The sequence below is a fragment of the Pinus tabuliformis genome, chromosome 3_1 (genome assembly GCF_031772625.1).
Source record: "Pinus tabuliformis cultivar Carrire ecotype Pingquan chromosome 3_1, CPIR1, whole genome shotgun sequence".
NCBI classification, from domain to species: Eukaryota; Viridiplantae; Streptophyta; class Pinopsida; order Pinales; family Pinaceae; genus Pinus; species Pinus tabuliformis.
Window position 1 is genome coordinate 847,606,246 of NC_142301.1, and position 24,680 is coordinate 847,630,925.

Here is a 24,680-nt window from a genome sequence, read left to right on the forward strand (position 1 = left end):
TTGTGTTTATACATAATAATCATGTTAAACATTACTTTTAAACATTTATAAACTCATATAATTACAAAGTATTTTACATGAGCTGAGCCAAGTGACAAGAAAAGATTTTTGAAAATAGATTACAAGGACATGAGATCAGATTGTAGCTTAATGACAGATTGCAAAGTTTCATCCTGATAATCTGACCAACTTGGATCTTGTACTTGGAAGGTGGTAGCAATCATCTACTATCGGCAACGTTCTTCACTTGCAATATGAATCAACGTAAGTCCATTGTAAAATCGGTCATACTTTCTATAAAGAGAACAAAGTAATACTCTTCACGGCAATTTCTCCAATTCACAAGTCTTTGTCATCCACCAATTGTTTCACCATTATTTCCAATTATCCCAGGCACATTCAAAAGAGAGTTCGGAAAATGGGGATGGAGCTTGAGCACTCGTGAAGCCTAATCATTTATAGTGATAATGCCAGGCCTTGCAGAGTAGGGATGTCAGTATTGGTTGAACGTTTAAATAAAACGCAACTCTTAACATAGCCAGGATGGCTAACAAGATATAAGCAGGCAACAACCTCCAGAGGTCAGGACAGGTCAATAAGATAGTGAATACTGAAGAAACCATCCTGGCAATAAGATGCCTACAGTGAACTAAGCAATATAAATCTTTCACCATCCTAAGTAGATGGATGTGGACGTTGGATATCCTCTGCTCCTTGTGGCACCTACAGAAGAGCCTTCGAATCATGATGCTAATTACGACGAACCACCAATTTGTAGTGAGGTTGCTATAAATAAAGGATGGTGACCCCACTCACCCACCTCGGCCCCCCAAAACCCCAGTTTTGGCTGTGTGACGGGTGTTGTCATATGATTGTGGCCAGAAGGCCATTAAATTTTTTCACCTTCAAATTAAAATTGAGTGGATAGGTATGATGACATATTTTTAATGGAGTTTCATATGAGATCTCTAATTTCAAGTTAAAAATAAAAATAAGAAAACACAAGAATGTCACCAAACTGCTTTTCATACCAATTCAATCAGACCAAATATCCTCTATACATCCATTTGAAACTTATTAACGAGGGTGCAAACATGTCTTTCAGCTACTATGCTAACACAGGTGATTCACATCATTATAATGATCAGGATGTTGTTGTTCGAAGCGGGAGGACACTCTCTACTGTCTCAGTGCTTGCATTTTTCTCTGCAACGATTTTTGACATTCCAAACATCTGCACCAAACATCCCAAATCTGATTTTAGTTGTGAGAAAAACGATTTTTTGTCTTCTGAAGCCACTAACTATATAAAATTATAAATAAAATGAATCAACAGAACATATATCTTTGTTTGACTCCATACGCATATTTACTACCAGACAGACAGCCATTTATAATAACAATAATCATATAGCTCTGCCCATTAACCCCACTAAATATAGAAGGAAAAAGTTTGCCATTACTGGTTTTTAAGATCTAGGTAAATCATGCAGAACATGATTGCTAATACAGAATAACAATGCCTCAAATGGAAAAGGCAGACATGTAGTGCACGTTTTTGGAAAGCAATAATTAACTTTTGAAAGGTTTCATTACATAATATCTCTATCCAAACATGAGAAAAACGATAAAAATTAGGCACAACACAAGAGTAAATTGCAATAAAAAACTATTCCAATTCGCATTGAAATCTTACAGGAGTGAGCATAGTAGCATACAACCTTTTTAATTGTCTTTTCAAAGCATGTTTTGTGCTCATCCATAGAGGCATGAACAAACTCATCAATGTGATCCATCAAGTCAGCTACAAATGAGGCATCCTCTGATTTCTTCTTTCTGCATGACCTCATTTCTGGGGTTGTAGATGATAATCTCTTTTCTGAAGCAGAATCTATTTGGGGTGTTTTATCCATTATGGGTTCCTGTAGAAATAAATGATGTAAATTTCATGCAGAGATTGCCAGATGAGATATTGTTACTAAAAGAGATGCACTCTTGATGCCACTACGCATTTATGGTTGGACAGTAACCACTATTCTAGCTTGTGTAGTATATTAACATACTGGAAGACGATAAGCAGTTTTTGTCAATCCATACTGAATGATTTTATGCTTGTAGACCATACGACTTTAAAAAAGTAGTCGAATAGGGAAGAAAAGGAAAACTAAATCCATGGCATAATGCTTAGATTAATTATTCACTAGTATCAGATTAGATGGGGGAAGATGAAATATTTATTAGAGTTATCTAGTAAAGGTACGCACAAAGGCATCAAAGATAGGATAAGGTCCCAATTTTCCAAAGCCCCATTTCAAAATTGTTACAACCTCAATATGGGGCACCAAAACAATATAAAACCAGGATACTCAAAACTCACCGTGCATTAAGGAAAGACATTTCCACTAGCCTGTGAGTAAAAAGTCATATCACTTCCATGTTTGATGAGTGTCTAAATTAGCAATTGATGAGAAAAAGAATAAAAAACTACTGGAACCCTAGGCTCTTCACAAGATAGCATACAAGCCTGGTGCTCGATCAAGATAAATATTATCTTTCCAATGGTTGAATAGGAAACCTTCAAACCATATATGAGAGTTTCAAAGCAAGACTAGTTTTTCTAAAAGCCTATCCACAAAAATTACGAGGAATTTTGATAAGAAAAATGGGCCTAATAAGATAAGTTAATTATATTAATGTACAATGAATGACCAAAAACGTTTTCAATGGGACTGACAAACAAAAGTAAAACCAGTTATAAGCATCTGCAGGAGTGCCTAAGGCTATGCCAAAAACATTACAGTAAGCTAAACTTCAATATGTGATAAAAATATGAAAGAGCGTGATCAAGTAATGCCAGAAAAAAAGGACAATGAGAAGGGGTTAGATATAACAGCAAGGCCCTTCTCGGAAGCCATCAATGGGCACTTGTCTTGTGTATCCCAACCTTAGCAGGTTGCAAGGACCTTCGCAGGCATGTTAATTTGATCACTAACATACCCGTTAGATATAACAGCAAGGCCCTTCTTGGAAGCCATCAATGAGCACTCGTCTTGTTTATCCCAATCTTAGCAGGTTGCAAGGACCTTTGCAGGCATGCTAATTTGATCACTAACATGCCTATATATATATATATATTCACATGCCTATATATATATATATATATATATATATATTCACATGCCCATTAGATATAACAGCAAGGCCCTTCTCGGAAGCCATCAATGGGCACTCTTCTTGTGTATCCCAATCTTAGCAGTTTGCAAGGACCTTTGCAGGCATGCTAATTTGATCACTAACATGACTATATATATATATATATATAATCAAAAAGAAAAGTTATTTGTCTAAATCAAAATTGGGATATCTACCTCGTGATAAATTTCAAGTATAAGCTTCCTTAAATCTTCAACGCCAATGATAGTTTTGCTATGTACAATGAGCAATTTACATTCTAGTAGGCTATATTGGGCAATTTAATCCTCCCTAGACAATCAATAAAAGCCCATTGCAAGAAAATACCATTCCCATTTGATAATGAAGACTTATAGAAATTAAAGGATTGGAGTGAAGAATTAAATCCATAATAACGACTAAATAACATGAAGGATTCTAGGGAGGTATTAGCAAAGGTCACAATGTGCACATATGTTGTTTGTTAGGGCAATGTCAATGCTACTCGTCAAGGTTCCTTTTGGGTTGCACTCAATGTTTTTGCAAGATCATTCAAGCACAACTTCATTGCTTGATATTCCCGTAGAAGCTAAGCTACTCACAGTGGTTTATGTTGTTCAACAATGGCTTTCTCACTCAGTCTATGGATTCAGTTTAGAGGATCAACTATTAGAAGTGTACCATGTATTCATGCAAATATAAATATGCCGTAACCCTTTTCAAAGAAGCCAATGGCTCTCTAGCCTTCCTTACATTTTGTTGGAGATTCTAGAGTTGAATACTTTGGTAAAACCTTTCCATGGATCCCTTCAACCACTAATAAAAGGGTAGTCCAAAGAAAGGTTTCCTTTAAGGATTCATTGTTAAAAAAATCCAACAATATCATCCCTTTGTCCACATCCTTGGTATCAATTGTGAGCCTTGATCCATCTTGGATCAAGGTGGAAGCAGATTAATGCCTTTCTCGAGATTTGATAAGCAGGCAACAATATGTTGTTAACACTGATAAATCTTCATACCTAGATATCTGATACAAGGAGCTCCTCACTACAATAAGCTATAGTGATTCACCCCTATGCCAAGGGGTTTTTTATTCTGGAATTCATCTCCAAACATGAAAGAGAAATCATCTTACTATCTTAGTAAAGGGCCCTAATTTATTGGGAGTGCTGGCCAAATTTTAACCTATACACTAAGTTGCTATCTTCAATCCCTATAAGGGTTACGACTTCCCAACCTACCCCTTGAATATTAGAAAGCCAATTCCCTTGAGGTCATTGGAAACATTTTGACGAAGCTTTTGCTATAGCTTTGGAAATGGGGTATTTAAGTAATTTTGAGCAAGGGCCTATCAAAAAATCATATTCTAGACTGTAACAATTGTAGTTGGACCCAGATATCGAAGTTGAATCATTGACACATTGCCCTCCATTGCAGGGTTTCTTTTGTGTGTGACCATTTAGTTGCCTCTTGTCCAAATGCTAAATTGTTATCTCAAATAAAGAAACACAAACAAAAGACCCATGTGGTGGAAGGATTCAAAGAATAATCATCATTGGATGTATCTAATCTTAAATCAAGTTATTCCCAAGGCAATAAGAATCAACAAAACTCCTAGATCTATCTTCCAAGTAGACTGTAATTGTTCCAAACATATCTGAAAATGTAACAACCACCATTAGGGGAGATACATCAGCCCCCTTACCTAGTGATCAGATGGGAGAAATGTCGAAACAAATGGAAGAAATAATATCAATCCCTCATAATAGTTTGAATGTCAAAGAGCCTTTAGAAATGATAGTGAGCCAACCAACACTGGAGCCTGCAAGAAAAATGGATTAAGATTTAAAAAAACAAAAAGGAAATTCTTCGTACCACATATATCTTAGTCGATGGATCCATAAGAAACCTTGACGTAGAATTAGATTGGCTTTGGTAACTCTCTTTGAAAGGTAGTGTTTTGTGTTTTGATAAGTTAGTCTAGATGCATATTCTGAAACAAATGATCTATGAGTATTAATGTGTAAACTTTTGTATTCATGTAGAATGCACCCTATGTAGAATTTCCTTGAAATTCTGGAGCTGTTTGACGAACCAACTGAAACTGGGTTCGATTCACCAAGGCCCATAATTTCTCTACCAAAAAGATTTGTAGCAGAATAAACACAGAATTAAAAACAGTCACATAATACAATAACACAATATTTTCGAGGGAACCCAATTGAGAAAACGCTCTGCTAGCTGTAGAATTTTATTGAGAAAAGTCTGAGCAATCAGATTTCTTTTACAAGGCAATACTGTTTCAATAGAAAAACAAACTAGTTCTCTCTGCTAATCCTTATAGCTTAAACTCCCTGCAAATAACCCTGAACCAGCTCCTCCTTGCTTGCGCAGTCTCAGCCCTGCTGGAAATCTCCTATTTCCTACTGCTGAACAGGCCCCTATTCTTTAGGAATTAACCCCTAAATCAAAGCACACTTCCGCGAGGAACTTCTCTCCTCTGACCTGCGTATAGGCTTCTCCTTACACGCTCCCCTACCAACAAGCTCTCACACACAACCTGTGCATACAAAAATGAATTACAAGGCACCTCCAGGCTCTGTCCTCCTTTTATGCTTTTCGACTCAGCTATAACTGGCAAGTTTAAATTTAGAACTCGGACTTGTGATTGATTTGTTAAGTCTAACCGACTCTTCTAACTCGTCCTAACCTTAATTAGAACTTAAGCTCACAATTCGTCTTTTTCCAAATCTAAACTCACACTTGGAGATCGACTTAACTTCCTCTCCATCTCTGCATCTAAGTCAAACTCAATGTTTTAAAAAATGGCCGAATCGAATCCGAAACAGCCGAGTTGATCCGAGTCGTTGGGATTTTTTGTGACCCGGCAGAAAAAATGGACGGGAGGCCGAGTCATGACTGACTTGGCCGAGTTATTGCATGACTCGGCCGAGTCAGTCATGACTCGGTCAACCCGGCCGGTTCTGCAATAACTCGGCCAAGTCAATGAATGCGGCCTGTAACCCCAAAAATAATGTGATTTTTCATATTTAAAAAAAAAAAATTAACTGTTAGCTGAGTGTTGGGGACTCCAAGGTGTTTTCTAAATTAGTTAAATGTTATTTGGGGTCCATTCCCCTCTCCTAGTATTGATATGCTATTCAAATTTCATGGTAATCTTAAATTTTTAAAGTAAAAGGATGAAAATGAAGTATCCTTTTACTTAAATTTTTAACATTACCATGAAATGACTCAGGATGTTTGAGAGTGGTTCCGGCCTCATTGGATTTCATATGGAGAAAGTAGAATTTTAGATTTCGTTCAAAATCCAGCAGACTTTTCAGTTTTTCAGGATTTCAGGATTGGAGGATTGCAATGTATCCATTGAATTTTTTCATGTATTAGGGTATGGAACTCGTATTTAATCAAGAGCACCAATCCCTCTATGTACCTTGATGTTAGTGACATTGGTTGTCGAACTCCTCTGGGATTCGCTCCCAAACAAGGAGCTTCTAAAAATGTCGATCCGCTCCCTTTTTGCTCTCGCTCCCCACTTTCGCTCCCGCTCCCAAGTAACACTGAGCCAAATGATGTTGGCAAGTCTAGCAATAGCCAGTAGTACTGCTCACAGACTTTTGTTGTATAGCCTCCTTGGTTATGTGTTTTTGTTTTGATCTCTATATCATCATCGTGTATGTATTGGACAGTGCATTGGGTGCCATTTTGATATAATGGATATATTCATGAGCCTACATTAATCATATGTTGTCTTCTATCTATATTCTAATGCTGTGTGTTCGGAAACATGAATAAAAATCTTTAAAATTATGTATTTTTATAAAAAATAAATATTTAATGTATTTTTAACAACGACCGAGTCATTGAAATCGAGGAGTCCGAGTCGATACCGAGTCCAAGTCGGAGTCAGAGTCGACCCTCGACCGAGTCGGGAGTCAGAATCGAAGTTCTAAAACATTGGTCAAACTAACTCGTCCTTTTTCCAAGAACTCGTACTATCCAAAAGAAGAACAACTTGAGGTCTTTCTTGACTAAGGCACAAGTCAAGAAGAAGACCTTCTTCGCTACACTTTTCAACACTCCCTTTTAGTGAGGAAGGTGCTTCTAGAAGAACCTCATCCACCTAGATTTGTCTCCAACACTACCGTGTTCTCCGCTGCTGCAACTACTCCCTATGAACTAGAAGACTTCCCTGCTTTCTTCTGCAGAATCTGATTTGAAGCCCTGTTCTTTCCAACCATGCTCTGCGAGCCTATCACTTTAGTCATTAGTGCCATGTACCTTGTGCAGTGTGTACCTCTGTCGCTGCTTCTGGTTGTAGGTGATACTAGAAGATCCAACTCTCTCCTGATCTCCCTTAAACAAATCCTCCGCCCACTTGTCAAACTCTCCCCATACTGGGAGTCACGGATTGAGTGGTTGCCTCCACTCACCCTAGGCTATGGCCCTCATCATCCTGCTGCTCAGCCCAACTGCCAACTAGCCTAGACTCAAACTGAGATTCTGGCTGAGCCTCTATCTTGATCTAGCTCAAATATTACTTTTCCCTTCTGAGAACTCCCTGCTTTGTTGCTCAAGGTTGTGCCTGTCTCCACCTGCAACTTGTAGAGATTCTTCACCTTCACACCTATTTGCTTCTTACATCCAGAAGTTAAGTGTTGGAACATAGAGGTAAGCCTTACCTCTATTGAAGATGACATCATAACCCTTGTCCTCAAGGCTAGCTATCGAAACAAGATTCTACTTTAATCCTGGAACATAGAGGACATCTCTGAGATGAAGAGGATTACTTGACTCCCTCTGAAAACTGATAGTACCAATTCCTCTAGTTGCATACATGCCATCTTCTCCTAGCTCAATCCGAAACTGCATGTCCTTCTCCTTTATGTCGCTGAAACTCTTCTTGTTTCCAGTCATGTGGAAGGATGCTCTTGAATCAATATACCATACACTATTGTATGTTGAGCTTTCCATGCAAGCTATCAATAAGAAATCTTTCTTGAACTGCGCAGAAAATGCATATACCTCTGTTGATGCAGCTACATGATCCTTACTGGACTCCTCCTTCCACTCAAGACACTTAGCGGCATAGTGTCCAAACTCATGGCAATGGAAGAACTTGATCTTGCTTAGATCCTTCTTCTTGCCCTTCCGACTGGACTAGGCAACTCCTTGGCCCTCCTTGCCCTTGGCCTCGCTGCTCTTGCCTGCCAAGGTAAAGTTCTCCTAGTCCTTTGTCTTCATCGATCTACCATCTCTGCTCCCTCTCCGGATCTCTTCCTAAACGCAGTCAGTCCATAGCCTTTCCCCACTGAGAAAATTTTCCCTGTCACTTACTACATCTTGGAAACCATACCAAGACTTGTGAAGTCCTAGAAGAGCAAAGTTCACAAGGCCATGCTTTGGTACAGTCACGCCCACACCACCCAGCTCATCTCGTACCTAAGTGAACTTTGACAAATATGTGATGATGGGCTCTCCAACGCTCACCTGGATACTCCTTAGCTTCTCCGTAAGAGCTCCCAGTATCAATGGTACTCTGATATATATCTAAAATAGCTTTGAACATCTCAAAAGTTATCTTCTTCTCATGGATATGAGGAACTCTATGATCTTTGACCCCTTCTATAATTATCCTCTTGGCCTTGATATCATTCTTATTATGTTGGGCCAAGCGTTGGGCATCTTGTGGTGGTGGAATTGTGTTTTTGACAAACTCTCCCACCCCATTATCCTCCAATACGATCGTGAACCTCCCTTTCCAAGAGACGAAGTTAGAGGCTCCCTCTAAACAGTGGTCTAATCTCAATCCTTGGAACACCATCCTGCTTACCCAGAGAACTCTCCAACACCTGCCCACTAACAGCCTTGTAGTCCTCCAAAAGAGCCTGTACTTAGGGCACAATAAGGCAACTTCTAACAACCCTCCTATATTGTACAGAAGCTACCACCAAATCTGTTGAATCTGGACCTACACCAACTTAGCAATCATCAACTCGAACGGACAACAAAAAAGCATACCTTTGGACGTCCACTTTTGTCATCAAACTTTTGGCCCTATGCACATTGTTGTTATGCTCTTAACCTGCAAAAAGATACCCAAATACAGAATATGCGAAGAAAGATACCCAGAACATAGAATAGTGAGAGACAACAACAAATATTTTATTATTCAGGAAGCAATATTCACTGGCTTCTTCGAGGGGGCAACCTCCAATAGAGCAGAGCTCGATACAAAAATAAGACACAATGCTCCTCGCAGGGAGTCTCTATCCTTTATATATGACTCATGCATGCAATACCAAGGATCAATACCATGGTTTTATTAATACCATCTATCTAATACTACGGCCCATTTGCAACTAACTGTGGTCTCGTCATTAATTGCGGGTTAACCACTTACAATTATTAATATGGGCTTTATTGACTCTTGACTATGACTCGATCCCATTACATAAATAAGGGGGTTAGGGTGGGACCCTAACATGCCCTCCCCCTTAAGACTAGCCTTGTCCTCAAGGCTGAAGCTGCGGAAACTGCTTAAGAATAATGTTTGGTTCCCAAGTTGCATCTTCCGAAGAGGTGTCTTTCCACTTGACGAGGACTTCCCTAATCATGCGGCCCTATGCACATTGTTGTTATGCTCTTAACCTGCAAAAAGATACCCAAATACAGAATATGCGAAGAAAGATACCCAGAACATAGAATAGTGAGAGACAACAGCAAATATTTTATTATTCAGGAAGCAATATTCACTGGCCTCTTCAAGGGGGCAACCTCCAATAGAGCAGAGCTCGATACAAAAATAAGACACAATGCTCCTCGCAGGGAGTCTCTATCCTTTATATATGACTCATACATGCAATACCAAGGATCAATACCATGGTTTTATTAATACCATCTATCTAATACTACGACCCATTTGCAACTAACTGTGGTCTCGTCATTAATTGCGGGTTAACCACTTACAATTATTAATATGGGCTTTATTGACTCTTGACTATGACTCGATCCCATTACATAAATAAGGGGGTTAGGGTGGGACCCTAACATGCCCTCCCCCTTAAGACTAGCCTTGTCCTCAAGGCTGAAGCTGCGGAAACTGCTTAAGAATAATGGTTGGTTCCCAAGTTGCATCTTCCGGAGAGGTGTCTTTCCACTTGACGAGGGCTTCCCTAATCATGCGGCCCCACAGGTGCTTGTCTAGTGTGTCTAGGACCTGTTCAGGTTGGAACCAGATTGACCCTTCTTCGTCCAATTCAGGTAGACTAGTTTGAATTCTGCAATTGTTCCCAATCACTTTCTTGAGGCATGAGACATGGAAAACTGAATGGATTTTTGCAGTAGGTGGCAAAGCCAACTTGTAAGCCACTTCTCCAATGCGCTGAAGTACTTGATATGGTCCGAAGAATTTTGGAGATAGTTTCTGACAACCCTTGTCTTTGAGTGATGTTTGCTTATATGGTTGCAGCCTCAAAAAGATCTGATCCCCTTCTTGAAATTGGCGCTCTGAGCGATGCTGGTCTACCTGTTGCTTCATGCGGTTTTGAGCTTGATGAAGATTCTCTCTAAGATGGGCGAGCATGGTTGCGCGGTGTTGTAGGAGTTGATCCACTGCTTGTACCTTTGAGCACTCCTTGATATAAGAAGTAGGGGAAGGAGGGAGTTGACCATATACTGCTTCATAGGGAGTCATTTTGGTGGTGGCATGATAGTTGGTGTTATACCACCATTCAGCCAGAGGTAACCACTGTACCCAAAGATGTTGTTTTTCTGAAGTGAAACCTAAGGTAGGTTTCCAGACATTTGTTGACGGCTTCAGTTTGACCATCCGTTTGCGGATGATAGGAAGTACTGAGTTTTAGTTGAGTGCCTTGTAGCCTGAAGAGTTCCTGCCAAAAATTACTGGTGAAGATCGCGTCACGATCAGACACAATAGAAGTGGGCATGCCATGCAATTTGAAGATCTTATCCATGAAAGATTGAGCGATCAAAGTCGGTGTAAACGGGTGGGGTAGGGCGCAGAAATGAGCATACTTCGAAAGTCTATCCACAACCACCATGATGACTAACTTGTTTCCTGACTTTGGAAGACCTGTAATGAAATCCATAGAAACCTCCGTCCAAATTGATGTCGGGATGGGCAACGGTTGTAATGTGCCTGGTGTGTTGACGGTCTCCCCTTTGTGGCGTTGACAGACATCGCATTCTGCTACGAAAGTAAGGATGTCCTTTTTCATGCCTGTCCAAAAAAATGATCTTCTGGTGCGAGCATACGTCTTCTGAAAGCCTGAATGTCCTGCAATGGGGGATGAGTGCAATTCTGCCAAAATGCGACTTTTGAGGGTGGATGTTGGTGATATTACGACTCTGTCCCTGTAGCGAAGAATCTCATCCTGCCACGAGTAGGCCTTGGTGGAATTTGGATCTACCTGCAATTGAGAAATGAGTTGGGAGAGCCTGGGATGTGAAAACCATTCCCTACGAGCCTCTTCAATCCATTCTGGAATGGGGAGGGAAATTGCTAGCAGAGTACTTTCCTCCTCAAATTGGCGAGATAATGCATCTGCTACACTATTGTCTTGCCCTTTCTTGTAAATGATCTCATAATCATATCCCAGCATTTTGGCGAGCCATTTATTTTGTTGTGGGGAGGATAGGCGTTGCTCCAAAAAATATTTAAGACTATGATGGTCTGTGCGGATTTGGAAACGTCGCCCCAATAAGTAAGGTCGCCAGGTCTCTACTGCATGTAAGATGGCCATCATTTCCTTCTCGTAGGTAGAAGGGCCAAGATTCTTCCCACTTAGTTGTTGGCTTGTGAAGGCCAAAGGTCGCCCTTCCTGCATTAAGACCGCCCCAATACCTGTACCCGAAGCATCGCATTCAATGACAAAAGATTTGGTGAAGTCAGGTAGTGCTAAGACTGGAGTGGAACACATGGCATTTTTGAGAGATGTAAATGCCTGTTGTGCGTCCTCATTCCAAAAGAATGAATTTTTCTTCAGGAGTTGAGTGAGGGGCTTCGCGATGCAACCATAGTTGCGGACAAATTTACGATAATAGCCTGTGAGACCCAAAAATCCTCTCAAGCTCTTCAAGGTCTTAGGTTGAGGCCAATCCTGCATTGCCTGGATCTTTTTGGGGTCCACCTTGACACCTTCACGCCCGACAATGTGGCCCAAATACTCAACTTCTTCCATGCCAAACGAACACTTGGACATCTTGACAAATAATTTATGCTTGCGGAGCAGTTGCAAGAGTAGATCTACATGCTGAAGATGTGCGGCCCAAGTGCAACTATAGATGAGGATGTCATCAAAGAAGACAAGGACAAATTTCCTGAGATATGGTTTGAGAATGTAGTTCATAAGGCTCTGAAAAGTAGAGGGGGCATTACAAAGACCGAATGGCATGACCAGGAACTCATAATGGCCTTCATGAGTTCTGAAAGCAGTCTTTGGAATGTCGACTTCCTTCATGTGAATTTGGTGGTAGCCCGAGCGAAGATCCAGCTTAGTGAAGAATTGAGCCCCATTGAGTTCATTCAGCAAATCGTCAACCACCAGGATGGGAAATTTATCTTTGACTGTCAACTTATTGAGGGCCCTGAAGTCTGGACACATCTGCCACTCCCCATCTTTCTTGAGCACCATGACCACCGATGATGAATAAGGACTAATGCTGGGACAAATGACACCTGCTTCCAAAAGTTCCTTGATTATTTTTTCTATTTCATTCTTTTGGGCGAACGGATATCTGTATGGGCGCACATTTGGGGGTTGGGCCCCTGGAACCAAGGTGTTCCCCTCTCGAGGGTGGAAGCTCATGAGGCTTGTCAAAGACCGGCAGATGGTTATTTAAAATCTGTTGCATCTCAGGATGAATCGGCAGAGACTTGGTTTCCACTGCCTGGATGGCATTAAATTGAGCTATAACTCCATGATGGCCCTTTTTTAGCAATTTTTCCATCCTATGCGAGCTGATTATAGAGGGAGCTCCCGCCTGGAGTCCACAGAGGGTATGTGTGGAGTTGTTCTGCTTAAAACTCATATATAACTCCTGGAAATCCATTGTGATTGGCCCAAGAGTGCGAAGCCATTCAGCACCGAGGACAATGTCGCACCCTCCCATGTGTATGGCAAACATGTGGGTCTTCAACTGATAATCCCCCATTTGAAGTTTGACATTTTCACAACGGCTTCACATTTCACTGTGCCCCCATCCGCAATTTGGACTTGGAAGTTAGAAATTGCTCATACAAAACAATGCACTGCTTCCGCAACTTTTTGATGGATGAAATTATGTGTACTTCCACTATCAATCAAGACTACTACTGGGCGATGTTTAATAAAACCTCTGATTTTGAGAGTTTGAGGTGAAGAAATCCCTACTAAAGCATGCAGCGAAATAATTGGTTCGTCAGGGACATTGTCCTTTTGGTTGTCCTCTTCCACCGCCTCATGTTCCTCCAGTGGTGGATCTTTCTCCGATGAGCTGTAATCAGTGGCATCAATTTGAAAAATTTGGGCTCCTTGCATTTATGACCTGGGGAGTATTTTTCATCACAGTAGTAACATAATCCTTGCTTTCTTCTTTCGGCCATTTCTGCAGGTGACACCTATTGAACCTTAAGTGTTTGAGTCGTGCTATGAGCCTGTGGGGGGAGACCCTTAGCAGTGAAATTTGGGCGATTGTACTGGGCTGCTAACGCACGTTCCACGTTACGAGCTACCTTACAAGCCTCCGTCCATGTGGGAGGGTGGTGCAGTAAGACATGGGCCTTTATGGCTTCTTTAAGACCGTTGATAAAACATTCCGTGTAGAACACATCTGTGAGACCCCTAGTGCGGAAGGCTAAGGCTTCAAAGGCTGTAATATATTCATCCACTGTGCCAGTCTGTCGGAGCTTAGTAAGACGACCCAAAAAAGAAGATTCCTGGTTAAAGTGTTCTGTAAGAGCTTTTTTGAAGGAGTTCCAAGTCCTAAAAGGTCCATTGCAACGTTGATGCCATTCCCACCATTGCCACCTTTCATTGTCCAAGCAAACGAGTGCACATGCCCCTCCACAACCATGATAGCTCAGTCTCATTATCTACTTAGCATGATACAAAGTTTGAGAATACCATAAGCTCAGTCTCATTATCTAAGATGTTATTCAAATTGAAATACTGCTCCATTTGTGCTATCCATGCTGCTGGGTGAGAACCATCAAATTTATGCATATCCAACTTGGGAGGTCGCGGACGGGATTGTTGGTGGGGGCCCCCGAGGTGAAGAGAGTGGCTAGACTCACCCTCACTGTGTCCATTACCAATATACGCCTCCTCATGGGCTTCCTCCTTGCCCGTCAGGATTATGCTCAGGATCAGGCTATTTAGTCGGTCAAGCTGAATGTGGAGGGATTGCAAGGATTCTTCAAGTTTGTCCATCCTTTCATTGGCCATAGCTTGAGCTCTAGTTTCTACCATGCACCGACCTGATGTTTTTGAAAATTGGGACCGCCTAAAAAAAAATTTCACTAAGAATTGAATGGTACCATCGTGCTCAGCTCGTCGTCCTGATTCTGATGGGCTAGATCACCAATAAGTGCCCCGAGAGATCTTTTTTTTTCCTGAAAACTCCTAACGGAGTTTTACTCCTTCCTTATGAATACTGTAGTCGCCAAATCCTCAAAATGTCAATGCGGCCAAAAGTCCTGCGAAAATTATACCCCAGTATAGGAACCCCACACAACTACTCAGATCTGGTGGATCTGAGAGATCTGAATGGCGGATTGGCTAGCTCTGGGTGGCGGAACAGACTGTTGCTGCGGATCTGATGGATTTAATAGATCGGAATGGCTGGTCTGCTAACTCGAAACTGCGGCACTGATGTCTGCTGCTGCTGCACCTCTTTGCGCGCTGATCTGGCAGAGATGATGCGTGATCCCCAGATAGAAAAGGGAACTATGGTCTCGAGGAGTGTCAAGTGCTACAGATCGCAATATACATAAGGGTCTGACAGTAGTACTCAGCCCAATGTTTCAGGGCTCTAACTAAGGAGGATCAACCGTACCCTTAGCCGTACAACCCGACTACCTTATCGTACGGGCGAGTAATCTCTCTGAGTGCTATTCTCGGTGTACTGTAGCAGCAAGACGGCCGACGGTTTATCTATGGCAAGGTTGCAGAGGAGCTAAGGGGCTTCCGATATACCCAGAAGGTACTTGGAAGACAGTCCGTACGCGGTTCTGTCTAATGCGCTACTACTCGAAGGGGTACCCACAGGGGTTACAAGGGAGTCCAACAAGCGTGACCACCTCTTGTATTTCCTGCGTGCATGCCTCCCCAAATCCGCAGGTTTATGCGCTCAACAACAGATCCCGTGGTTTAAAGACGCCGGAACACGTCTCTAGCCAAAAAAAAATTTGCTAAGAAATGGAGATCCCACTGGCCCTGGAAAGTGCTCTGATACCACTTGTTATGCTCTTAACCTGCAAAAAGATACCCAAATACAGAATATGCGAAGAAAGATACCCAGAACATAGAATAGTGAGAGACAACAGCAAATATTTTATTATTCAGAAAGCAATGTTCACTGGCCTCTTCGAGGGGGCAACCTCCAATAGAGTAGAGCTCGATACAAAAATAAGACACAATGCTCCTCGCAGGGAGTCTCTATCCTTTATATATGACTCATACATGCAATACCAAGGATCAATACCATGGTTTTATTAATACCATCTATCTAATACTACGGCCCATTTGCAACTAACTGTGGTCCCGTCATTAATTGCGGGTTAACCACTTACAATTATTAATATGGGCTTTATTGACTCTTGACTATGACTCGATCCCATTACATAAATAAGGGGGTTAGGGTGGGACCCTAACAACTGTTATCTGACATTTTTGACCCTGGTTAGGGCAACAGAACAACCCACGTCTTGGCCTCAACTTTCACAAACCCTTCTCTGCAAGCCCTGATATCCTACACTGGAACTCAGCCCTTTTTTTTACAGCTCCTCCAAGGTGAAATCTAGCTTAGTTTTGCCTCCTATCTAGGGCTCAGACCTTCTGCAATAAACAAAGACAAACTTAGCCTGTTCACAAGATGTTTGCACCATAAATCATGCATCGAATTTTGCCCTAGGCTTGCGTCCAACAGTCCCTCTACTCGACCAACACAGGACATACAAAGAAGACCCAACCTGCCCTTCTTCACTTCCAACATGACTCGTTTAGAGGCTGTGGCTACCTCAGTCTTTCTCCAATGATGACTTGCTCTTGTGATGTATTAATCAACTTGTTCCTCGCTCTTATACCCTATAGAATTTCGTTGAAATTATGGAGCTGCTTGATGAACCAACTGAAACTGGGTTCAATTCACCAAGACCCAGAATTTCTCTACCAAAAAAATTTGCAGCGGAATAAACAAAGAATTAAAAACACAGTCACACAATACAGTAACATAATATTTTCTAGGGAACCCAACTGGGAAAACCCTCTACTAGCTGTAGAATTTTATTGAGAAAAGTTTGAGCAGTCAGATTTCTTTTACAAGGCAATATTGTTTCAATAGAAAAACAAACTAGTTCTCTCTGCTAATCCTTAGCTAAAACTCACTACAAATAACCCTAAACCAGCTCCTCCTTGCTTGCGCAGTCTCAACCTTGCTGGAAATCTCCTATTTCGTAGAGCTGAACAGGTCCCGATTCTTTAGGAATTAACCCCTAAATCTCAGCGCACTTCCGCAAGGAACTTCTCTCCTCTGACCTGCATATAGGCTTTTCCTTACACACTTCCCTAGCAACACGCTCTCACACACACAACCTGCGCATACAAGAATGAATTACAAGGTGCTTTCATCCTCCTTTTATGCTTTTTGACTCAGCTATAACTGGCAAGTTTAAATTTAGAACTCAGACTTTTATTTGTTAACTGAGTCTAACTGACTCTTCTAACTCGTCCTAGCCTTAATTAGAATTGAAGCTCAAAATTTGTCTTTTTCCAAATCTTAAACTCACACTTGGAGATCGACTTAACTGCCTCTCCAACTCTACATATGAGTCAAACTAACTCGTCCGTTTTCCAAGAACTCGTACTGGCTAAAAGGAGAACTTGAGGTCTTTCTTAACTAAGGCACAAGTCAAGAAGACGTTGTTCGCTACACTTTTCAACACACTACTTTAGGCATGTACTATTTCCTTAAGTAATTTATGTTTTTCCTTACCAAATAATACTGATGCAATTAATCCAAAAAACATGCTTACTAAACTATGGTTCTATTTTGGGAAATTCTAAACTTCTAGTTTGAGAGGATTACAATATGTATGTAAAGACCTTTAAGCAGAGATGGTTCTATTTCAGGTAATTGTGGAATTTAAATATAATAGATACCTCAATTTTGAATGATATGATTATTCCCTAGCTTTGGAGAACTGTAAGCTCATAATAATTCTTTTGTCCAAAAAATTGGGACTCCAAACCATAAGAAAAGAAATATTTCTCTCCCTATTACAAAGTTAACCACTTGGCCTTCATCTTGTATTTTAATTTTTCAAATAAAATAATTCCACACGGTTGCATTTTTTGTAAAAGGAAAAGATTTTTTGACAAAGGCACCATCATGAGCCTTAGTTACAGCATTAGCAATTGGTAGACACAAACTTTTACTGGCACTGCTTCCAACTTGACATTGAAATTCTTGTTGTTAGGTAATGTGATATATGAACTTTCAGTGAAGCAACATCAAATATTATTGATTATGTCATATTGGAAAATAATAGCCCCCAACTGGAACAACATCAAACATATATGTACAAAAGAAGCATTGGGTTACAATACCTTGCATTGATCAACTTAGGGTATCATCAAATTTCTTTTCATTTCACTTTTCTCATTAGAGTGCAAGGGAAGATAGACATGTTGAGTTGTGTACTCTAATGAGAAAAATGAAGAACGCAAATAAATTTGATGATACCCTAAGTTGATCAATGTAAGGTATTGTAACCCAATGCTTCTTTTGTACATATATGTTTGATGTTGTTCCTGTTGTTCTTCATAGGCCTTGTGTCCATACATGCATAAGATATCTTTAAAATTTACTTATTTCGACATTTTTTTTAATTCTTCCTAAGCCCAAACTTAGTAAAAACATGATAATTAATTAAATTAGTTATTATTGGCTTTGTAACTTGGATTTCTAAAAGAGGAAGAGGTGAAATGGAGCATTCTAGGGTTTCATCGTTTTGCGAGAAGGCGAAAGGCGCAATCAACAAGCTAGTGCTCTCTCTCAGAGCTATCAGTGCCTCACAGATCTGGATGACTGAGCTACACATATCTCATGGTAGTGTTCGTGAAAGTCTTCATGGTTTTTATAAGGAGATTCGGCTAGGTTCATATTGTTATGGGTCAAAGGAACAAGAAGGATCTATGTTGTTTTTCACTATTTGGGTTTGTCATAAGAATGAGTATTACAACAACCCCTCTATTTCGGTGTGGCCGAGGCGAGTATGCCTGGCAGGCTTTGTGACACTGTTCACATACCCCAAATCTTTTGCTCTCTACAATTTAATAGATCGGCATTTTCCTACATGCATGGCTATGGCAGCTCCAAGGTCGATGGAGCTCCATTCAGATCAATTCCAAGCAGATTAGGCGGCATGATATAAGTTTACATGCATCAATGGGGATTTTGGAATACCCAATTCTGATGGCTAGTGTTTCGTTCTCTCCTGATTCACGTCCAGGCGCCACCATTAATTTTGAGACTGTAAAATATTACAAAGGTCGTCAACTTAATCCTCTCCGAATTGAAAGGCCTCAAAAGGAAAAACTAGATCTGGAGGAGATTTTTCAGATTTTTTTTAAAACCCTAAGGGGGAAATCAACCTTCATAGGGGTTTGGGGTTTAGATCTAGTGGAAGATCTGAAGTAGATCATTTAGAACAACCTGGATATACCAGTGTTTTAACACAGTTTGATTTCTGAGGGGAAATTGTTGCAAGACATCATGCAATTGAAAGATTATGGCATAGAAAGGAACTCCACCATAATATTAAATTTGAGGTTGAGAGGGGGAGTTCCAAGTATCAGAAACCCCGATGGACCATCTTCGTTCAAGGATGCAATGAAAGGGAAGGTTGTCACTCCTGCGGATCAAATCCAAAATCTACCAGGACCTTATATAGTTGAACAAGTGAAAAAAACACCAATAATGGATGTTAAACCCCCAGAAGTAAAATCGTTTTTTACTAATCTACAATCTAAGGCGTTAATATGCAAGTTTAATGGCTTCTGGCCGAGATCTAAAGATTTACATCAGTGGATATATTCTTCTTGGACACCCAACTGTGATCTCTACTTATGTTCCAATGGTTTCTTCGTAGTTCAATTTGACATACAGAAAGACATGGAGAAAGTCATAAATGACGGGCCATGATTTTGGGGCAAAGCTAGGCTTTTTATTGCCCCATGGTTTCCAAAATTTGACACTACAAGCATGGCAGTGATTACAATGTTGGTCTGGGTGAGATTACCAAATCTCCCTCTCCCTTTCTGGCACCATCAAGTCTTGGAAGATATTGCAAATACTCTTAGAAAATTCAAAAAAATGGGTTATGATAGAATAGAAAAAAGGTATATTTGCATTTGCCAGAATTTGTGTGGAAATAGACCTTAGCAAAGGTCTACCTAACCGTATCCATCTAAAACATGAATACTCAGTGGACCAAGGTTTTAGATTATAAAAATATGGCATTTAGATGTCGAATTTGTTTTCAAACAGGACACCTGTAGAACACATGCCCACGGAAAAGAATATCCCAAAAAAGAAAAAGTGGCAGGGTCGTAAGCCAAAGGGATGGCAAGTACCTAACAACTTTGAGGACAAAGAAGAGATTATGGTGAATACTCCAAATATGGATACTCAGGCACAACATGGCAGCCAAGCAAATGAAGGAGATGGGGATCAGTGAGGAATGGTGACTCAAATCCAGAAGGATACAAAATTAGCAGAGATCAAAACATTAGAGCAACAAAAAGAGGAAACACTCATTGAAAAGGGATTGGTGGGTATAAAGAGAACCCATGTATCTGAGAGCTCAGATTTAGACAACGAAGTCCCTTCACAGGAAGTTGGAAATCAATTGGCAATTGTAACAGCTAATCCCAACCATGGGGTTTGGCAAAAAGTTCAAAACAAGAAGGAAAAAAGGGGAAGTTAAGTGATTATTATCACACTTAACTCCAACAAAATCATGTAATTTTTATAGTTTTTCATTTTGGTGCATCAACCGAAAGGCCGACATGATCGAATGCCTAATGGCATCTACAGAGAGTAATTTTGTTCCTTGAATAAAATTGTGATCTTTTTTCTGTGGTTTAAAAAAAAATTGAATTTCTAAAGTTTATAACTTTGGAAATTAATATTCCTTTTTGTTTTACCGAATCTAAAAAAAGTGATAAGGTCAAATTTTAGCCTTTGATCCTTCCTTTGAAGATCTCAAGGAGGAAATAGGGTTATTAAAGAAATTATAAATTGTTGGAGTGAGTGGGTGAAGGACACATTAGAGATCACATCAAGTGAGAGAGAAGAGAGCCACTTTGGCTAAATAGTGTTGATTTTCTTAAGAGAAATTGATCTTCTAATCTAATAATTACTTTCCAATGATTTCTTAATCAAGTTAATTTATGTCCACATATATCATTAAGCAATTATACATAGAAAATCTCAACAGTAATGCAATAATGACAGTAGGATCATAAAGAGACAGCCAAGCACAAAAGAGACACAAATTTCCCATGGGAAGGCCCAACCTCGAGAAAAACCCAGTGACCTTTTCTTAGGATAAATTGCTCAATTTAGCAAAAGTACAATCTAATATTTTAAAGTCAAACTTGGTCAACCTAGACCAAAAACCTAGCATAAGTCAAACCTGGTCAAACAAGTTAAAATTTCCCCCTTAGGGTTTTCCGAAAGCTTCACGCAACTTTGATTGTCACAATTCTCCAACACCTGATCAAACAATCTGGCGCGCAGCTTTCAAAGCCACACTGCTCCACAACTCGTCAAACTAGCTGAAATATACTCAGGCTCTACAGTGTTGAGTGCGACAGATGTCTACCTTCTACTCATCCAAGATATCATAGTAGAACCCAAACTAAAGAAACATCATGATGTAGCCCAATCGGAACCTGCGTATCCATGCAATTGTATTTCACCATTTGAGACATATCTCAATCTATAATTGACTATACCACGCAAATATCTCAACACATACTTTGCCGCAATCCAATGTACATGCCTAATTTCCACCATGAACTGCCTCAGAGTGTTCAACATAAAGCAAATATCAGGTCTAGTATTAACCAAATACATCAAGGATCCAATCAACTGTCAATACATAGAGGGATCCACCAAATATGAGTCAGAGCCTCTCAGCTTCTTCAGATTGGTCACCATGGGAGTGGCCATGGACTTGCAGTCCATCATCCCAAATCTCTAAAGGATCGTAATAATATACTTCCTTTGACCAAGGAAGATCTCACTCAACTTCTACCACACTTCTAATCCCAAGAAGTAATGCATCAAACCTAGATCCTTCATCTCAAACTCAGAGGTCAACTCCCTCTTACATTGATCAATGAGATTTTCTCAATGAAATTTTTTGTTCCTATAAAAAACAAGCCATCAACATTTAGTAACAAGATCTCAGGCTCACTTTTAACAACCTTGTAGTAAAGGTTGGGATCAGCATCACTTTTGGTAAAACCAAAACTCATCAAGTATCCATCAATTCGAGAATACCAAGCCCAAGGTGCTTGCTTGAGTCAGTACAAAGCCTTCTTCAGCCTGCAAACATGAGACTCCCTCTCATATACCTCAAAGCCCCAGGGTTGTTCTATGTACACTTCTTCCTCAATCACTCCATTGAGGAAAGTGGCCTTTATAACCACCTGATGTAACCTCCAATTCATAACAGAAGCAATAGAAATAATAGTTCTAATAGAAGTGCACCTGATGACTGGAGAAAATGTCTCTTCATAGTCCTGTCCCTCTTTCTGGGAGAAACCTTTTGCCATGAATCTTGCTTTGTACTTCTCTATATTGCTATCTATCGCATGCTTGATCTTATAAATCCACTTGGAAGTCACCACTAACTTACCCTCAAGTCTCAGCACAATTTCCCACACATCATTCTTCACGATGGATTGATATTCCTCCATCATGGCATTCTTCCAAACTTGTTGGCCTGCTGCCTCTAAACGAAAAGCTCTTCTAGTCATCTGGCATGGTTCTAGATGTTTGTACAATTTCTCCCTCTGGAACAAAAATCACTCTTCATGTGTTTATGCTCAATCCTGGGAGAATCCTCTTGCCACAAACTTTGCTTCATTCTTCTCGATGCTTCCATCTACTGGCAGAATCACTGCCTTGGCAGCCTTCACTATATACCTGCAAACCTCAATAGGATGCCATGGAAGAAATGATTATAATCAAGGAAAAGATACAAAGACAAGAGGCTAACCAAAAAATAAAGTAATAATAATTAAGGAAGAAAGATATGAAGTACTTATCTTTTGATCTGAGGTTTGTAGGGAATTGTCAACTCACTCTTGATCCTTGCCTTCTTATAGAAATTACTGAAATCCATTTGCAATCTCATCAAGCTAACAATGTTCATCCTTGACCTCATCATCAACTACTAATGCATGTTTCTTTCCTTTCCTTCCTTGCATGAATTGTATGAGCTAGGGTTTCTTCATCCTCGAGTTATCCAGCCACACCAAAGGCTCAACTGCAAGCTAAGACATCTTCATGTTAATAGGAAGATGAACCAAGTACAAACTCTGTTGGCATTATGCACTCTAGGTCTTGTTCTAGGGTTTTGCAAACCCTTAGGACCAAGACTTCAATACAAGTCATATCCTTCTAGAATTCTAGGGTTTACAAACCCTAAGACTTTCAAATTGCATCAACACCCTTTACAAGTCTAACAAACTTGTCATGTGCACTTATCATGTTATAGTAATGGAGCTAATCATTGTCCCTTGAAAAGAATTTAACACTAATCCATTACAGGATGCCATCATAAAGATCATTTACCACCAGTGAATCTCATCACTAGAATTTATTACTTTATACAAAAAAGTAGGTCAAGAAGGGTTTCTCCTAAGCTCCCTCTAGCTCTGGAGTAACTTCCTTGGTGGACGAATCAGTGTGCTTAGTCAAATTAACAACTTCCCCTTGCATACAATTTCATACGTCTTACAAGCTATCCTCCCATGCTCACACAAAGGCTTCTTCTACAAATGCTTGTCAAGGACCCTTCTTCAACCATATAGTACAAGGTTCATGACAATGTACAGCTTCAAGGCAACTCTCTGCTTTTGTAATACAAGACAATAGCTCTAAAGGAATCCTTGATATAACACATCACACTTCAAGTTGCCAAGTGATTTTGGCACAGGTGTATGGATCATACTCAGTTCAACCGCTTTTGCCAGGCCTTATCTTGCCTTGGACTAGGCCTTATTAATGACAACACTTTTGATTCTGCCTTTAGATAGCTTCCTAGACATGCCTCAACATAGTCCTTTCAACCAGGCCTAAACTCGATCCTGCAACTCAACTTTCTAGAGTTTTTTTCATCCCTTTTACTTCACAATCCAGCCTATAATTAGTCTCGGCCCTCTTTGTTGACACCAATGAAGCATGACCCTTATAAGACCCTTCAAGACTCGCGGGTCTTGGCTTGATGAGTCATATGTCGAAACGGGTCACTAGCATAGAACTCGCAGGTCTTGACGAGTCATATGCCGAAACAGGTCACTAGCATAGAACTCACACATAAGACGCTTACCCGCATAAGACTTGTTTTGACCATTGACTCACATACAACTCATATCAAACTCGTACGGAGCCGTATAAGACCCGTCGCTGGCAGCAAATTTCGATTTTTTTTTCTTTTTTCTTAGATCAGGTGGAGGGAAAGGGAGTCTTATTTTGAGTTTTATTTTTTCAGTCTTATACGATTCTTATACATGTCGTTCCCAATTCTTATACGAGTCATCAAGTCAATAGCAAAATGAGTCTTACACAAGTACGAGTCGTGCAACATTGGTTGACACTTCGTTAAAGTACTTGGGGTTCAAGGATTATAAGCTTTCATGCAATTTATGATGTCACTTAAAAAAAACTTTTACATCATGGTAAGTAAGGAGGCCATTCCATCAATTTTATCCATGTCTTATGAATAGAAACCACTCAACAGAGTTCTGATTTAAAAAAAAAAAAAATTGCTTGTGGCCAAATTCCTTTAGGCTACTATTATACTTCAAACACCTGTCATTTAGATTCCATTCTTAAGACTTGTTGCTAGTACTTTTGTATTCACAATCACTCAATCTTATCACAACAAGATATTTCACTGGCGCTTATTCTCTCACAGTTGGATTTAAACTTTCAAAAACACTTCAAACGATGCTCTTTCACCAATTGCTCTG

The 24,680-nt window shown here is 40.2% G+C and overlaps 1 protein-coding gene across 1 annotated transcript in view; it reads right to left on the reverse strand.

The window, feature by feature from the left end:
• Positions 1–1,008: 1,008 nt before the first annotated feature.
• LOC149190187 (uncharacterized) overlaps positions 1,009–24,680 on the reverse strand; it is a 41,776-nt gene continuing 18,104 nt past the window's right edge. The window contains exons 3-4 of the mRNA XM_089412061.1: positions 1,722–1,922; positions 1,009–1,234 (exon numbers count right to left, since the gene is read on the reverse strand). Coding sequence (XP_089268187.1) covers positions 1,145–1,234; positions 1,722–1,922 — 291 coding nt within the window. The 3' untranslated portion in view covers positions 1,009–1,144. The remainder of the gene's footprint in view (positions 1,235–1,721; positions 1,923–24,680) is intronic.